Source organism: Lepus europaeus, chromosome 8 (genome assembly GCF_033115175.1).
Source record: "Lepus europaeus isolate LE1 chromosome 8, mLepTim1.pri, whole genome shotgun sequence".
NCBI classification, from domain to species: domain Eukaryota; kingdom Metazoa; phylum Chordata; class Mammalia; order Lagomorpha; family Leporidae; genus Lepus; species Lepus europaeus.
This window is the reverse complement of record NC_084834.1, coordinates 94,080,163-94,084,807: the sequence shown is the minus strand read 5'-3', so window position 1 is coordinate 94,084,807 and position 4,645 is coordinate 94,080,163. Positions and strand designations below refer to the sequence as shown.

Sequence of the window (4,645 nt, the reverse complement as noted above, 5' to 3'; positions counted from 1 at the left end):
TTAGTGGCCTATGCTCATAACATAGGGTTATGACTGCACATGAAAGAAGGTTAAGAATAGTGCTGTTGCTAGTCTGTAACTCTTGACAACTCTTTCATCGGTAGGTGCAGGACAATTTCCTTGGAAACGGGAGCTCAGAATATTCAGATGTGCATCACCATGCTCCAGCTGTCTTTCACTGCTGAGTACTTGGTCCAGATGTTTAGCTTCCCATTGGCCTATGGACTCTTCCAGCTGTTGGATGGATTTCTCATAGTTGCAGGTAGGTGAACTCCCATTGGGTAGAGTTGACTGGAAATTGGCCAACCCAACTTAATGGCTCCTTGTTCAACCCAACCTTGCATGTGCTTCCTCTGTGACACACTTCTCATCTGACATTTCTGGAGCCAATAAAGCACATAAATGGAATACTCTGACGCGAATGGAAGTTTCACAGGATATGTAACAAACCAGGGCAGCCATTTGGCATGACGGTTTAGGTGCCTCTTAGACTCCCACACCACACAGCAGTCTTTGGGTTTGAGTCCTTGCTCTGCTTCTGATTCCAGCTTCCTGCTAATGCAGGAAGGCAGCAGGTGATGGTGCAAGTACTTGGGTCCCGGCCACTCACACAGGAGACCTAGATTGAGTTGCAGGCTGTTGGCTTTAGCCTGCTCCAGTCTTGCCTGTTGTGATCATCTGGGGGTGAACCAGCAGATGGACAATCTCTGTCCCTGTCTGCCTTCCACATAAAATGAAAATAAATAAAAATTTACAAAATGTAGAATCATCTGAAGGCAAGTTTATGATTATAAAGAAGTATGTTTCACAAAAACCAATGCGCTATCAGAACTTAGATTCAAAATCTTGTTAAGACAAGGTCTCCACAGGTAGTCATCTTTAAAAATAAGCATTTATTTAGTCTTATTAACACCCTTGAGGTCTTCTGAATACCAAGTTATTTGAGTGTTTCTGTGACCAAGACTTGTGCTGAATGACTGTGAAAAATTTTCAAGTACAAAATATAATGCATATACAAATATTGAAATTCCCTCTCTCTATATACACAAATTATATATATATATTTACTTATCAATATAATGATGCATATATCATATGTAGGTTCACAGAAGGTAAATTAAAAATGTATACATATATACTCCTACCAATGTACACACACACACACACACAAATCCTGGCCATTGTACATTTTTCTGTTGTTAAGGGACAGGCTCTGAATAAGGCTTGGGATCATGGATACAACAGATTCTATATGGATGATAGTTAATCTCTACTGACTACGAATATACCAGTTACTAAAACAATGGCAGGAGTTGTTGGGGTGTAGTTGTCCCTTGCGATAAGGGAAATCCTATAAGAACAAACCTCCTGGTCTTTGATTCAACTTTGAATTCCTTTTCCTGGTGAGACAGACAGGGGAAGCCATTCCTGCTCCATCCCAGGTCGCAGGGGAGTGCCCGCCATGGCAAACCCTCCTACTGACCGCGCTGTCAGTGACCGGGGGTCGAGGATCAATCACAAATGGTCCATTCCGGACAGAAGGAGCCATTCTGAATCACAGATTCATTCAGTTTCTTCCCTTCCTCTTCTTCCTGCGTATTCATGCATGTATGTTGCAAAGCAAACAAACCCCCAATGTAAGGAGAAATAAATGTTGCTATCAAGTTACACCCCTGGCTAAGAGATTGTCCATCCCTGTGTGTTCCAACCCAGCCTATCAGACCTATAAGAGGAGACTGAAGAACAAGCAGAGGAGGAGGGACCCGGAGCACGTTGAAGGCTGCCCCAAGCAGAGATCCACGTCTCCCAAAGAGACCAGAGCCTTCTTGGAGGTGAAAGAAGAAGCTGCTGGAGCTCTGGGGCCGTCAGGGCCAACCGATGGCCACGTGGCCTCCGGGGAACAGTGCGCACCTGCGGGCCTGGCTGCTCCGCTGTCTCCGGCGGCCAGTAAAGGCGGGGCCGGGCAGAGGCACGAATCTCACTGGTAGGGCCCGTGAGCCCCGTCAGTGCGCATGTCAGAGCCTGTTTAATTTTGGTGCGGATCGTGCATGGCGATGGGATCCCTTGTCAAGGAAGTTCTTTCGGAGGCTCACAGGCCGCGGCAGCACCGTGTGTTGCTTGAAGCCGGCCTCACGCTGTGGATTCACTCGGAGAACGGGAGTCAGGACTCTGCAGGAGAGGCCGGGCGCGGCGGGTCCTTTGGAGCACTGGGGAGGACGCACAGAGCTTTTAATGCAGAGTGAGGCCCCTCTCGCCAAGGAGTGCTATCAGTAAAGGAATAGGAACCCCTTGATGATAGCTGTAGTACAAGCTGAGAGCATCCGCAGAGCGCGTGAAGTTAAACAGCCAAGGCCTTGCATTTCCACTCGCTAGAGAGTGGTCTGCACTGCATCAGCTGAAAACCACGAGGTGTATCAGTGGCGTTTTGCAGGTTGCTTGGTGACAAGCTGTATAGAGGGCAGCTTTGTGCGTCAGTCTGCACTGGTCTACCTCATTCTTCCAGACAGTGGCTGCCCCAAATACTGCACGGGCCGCAGGGGCTGTCATTACCTAAGCAGCCTGTCATCATGGCATTCAGACAGCTCGCCCTGCACCAGCGGGAGCAGGCAGCGGCTTCCACAGCTGTACCAGCTGGTGTTGTCCGTGTCTTCCCATGCAGTCCACCAGCCTGGCAGTGGGTAAAAGCCATCTTCCTCTCTTGCGACATCATTAAAGATGTTTTCCTGTAACTTTCCTGGGCTGCCTATGCACGTTCATTCCACTGTTGAATTTATCTTTCAGTATGGCTGTTAGAATTTTTTTCTTATGGGTCATTATTCCAGCATCATCTGTGGAATCGCCTGTGTTCTCTATGTGAATGTGACTATCACTTTGTCCCGTAACCACCTACAGGGTGTGTTTGTTGGGACTCCGGTTCCTTTCGGTATCTGTTCTCATTTTTCAGTTCTGAAGTGTGTGAGAAGACATCCTGTCTGAGACTGAGCGCCTCATGACGGTGTCAGTCTTCCCCAGTGACAACGGTGGTTGTATTGTCACAGCAACACAAAGCCTGTGTGGTGGTAGGGAAGGAACCCTGTTGGAGGCACAGTCAGTCTTCATATGGAAAAGAACAATGCAGCTTCATTCTCAGCGGCTGCTGCCCATTTCCCCATCCGATGAGTGCTGTGGGTCGAGACGCTTGTCTGCGCTGTGCACAAGCACAGGGGACACACAGCAGTAACAAGGCAGTAAAGGCTCCTGCCCTCAAGGAGCTATGTCTAGCTAAAAATAACTTGAGGCCGGCGCCGTGGCTCACTAGGCTAATCCTCCACCTGCAGCGCTGGCACATCGGGTTCTAGTCCCAGTTGGGGCACCGGATTCTATCCCGGTTGCCCCTCTTCCAGGCCAGCTCTCTGCTATGGCCCGGGAAGGCAGTGGAGGATGGCCCAAGTGCTTGGGCCCTGCACCCGCATGGGAGACCAGGAGAAGCACCTGGCTCTTGCCATTGGATCAGCGTGGTGCGCCGGTCGCAGCGTGCCAGCCGCGGCGGCCATTGGAGGGTGAACCAACGGCAAAGGAAGACCTCTCTCTCTCACTATCCACTCTGCCTGTCAAAAAAATAAAAAATAAAAAAATTACTGAAGCTGGAGGTGGACATGTAACACAGTTCTTGCTAATAAGAAGGAAGCAGAACTGTGCTAGGGACTTCTGGAATTTTTGCTCTCTTGTTCTAGGTGCTGATGGGCCCTTTCTCCTGATCAATTCCTGTTTCCTTTCTGGAATTCAGATGTAATAGCTGCAGCTGCAGCAACCATTTCCACCCCATGAAGGAGAGGCCAGGATAATTATGCCGTTGTTGACATTGTTGAGCTGCACAATCAATCATAGCAACTACCTACTTCTGAACTGGTTTTCTTAAGGGAGAAAATAAACCTCTAGTTTGTGTAACCCAGAGTGGTACTGGTTTTGGTTATTTACAGTCTAACACAATCCTAAATTGAGACATTAAAATTTAGATTGGCTTTAACATATCATCTAGGACAGCCCATAATTTGTCAATCTCCATGTTTACAAGGTAAAACTGAAAATTTCTGAGTAACATAACATGAAAACATATTCTTGCACTTTCTGTGCATCTATGCCTGGAAGTTAGCTGGGCAAACTGCTCTTTTACTTCCTTGGACTTGGCATGTTACATATGGACAACTGGTCGTTTGCAAAGCCACGGATTTGGCAGGTCCTCTAGGACCACAGGTGGAAGGAAAGTGATCTTGTCTACCTGCCACTTCTCTCCTGTTTCTCATGACAATTCAGGAATGTCTCTCTTAATGACATCCACCGAAGTTTTGATTTTGGAATAAAATGTTTCTAATTCTACAATGCACAGAACCATGTTGAGACACCATCCTGTCAGAATCTGCAGCTTTCGTTCCATTTTATAGCTATCTTAGGCCATGATTTGTGCTTCCCCTTCTATAGCACAGAGCTGGCGTAAGGAAACAGCTGCTCAGTTTCCAGCTTCCTGGTATTCTAGGGCCATTATTAGGCTGGTTGCTGCTGGCTCATCAAACCTCTCCAAAGATGCTCCCAGCAGGTGCTCCTCCCTGCTCGTTCCCCCTCAGGCTGGGGGAACCGAGACGATTCCCCAGACGACCCTGGAAGCCGT

General features: G+C 48.1%; 1 protein-coding gene across 1 annotated transcript in view; it reads left to right on the top strand.

The window, feature by feature from the left end:
* Window positions 1–4,288, top strand: part of SLC10A6 (solute carrier family 10 member 6) — a 25,615-nt gene extending 21,327 nt beyond the window's left edge. Inside the window, exons 5-6 of the mRNA XM_062198543.1 lie at window positions 105–262; window positions 1,714–4,288. Of these exons, the coding sequence (XP_062054527.1) occupies window positions 105–262; window positions 1,714–1,988 (433 nt within the window). The 3' untranslated portion in view covers window positions 1,989–4,288. The remainder of the gene's footprint in view (window positions 1–104; window positions 263–1,713) is intronic.
* Window positions 4,289–4,645: the final 357 nt, after the last annotated feature.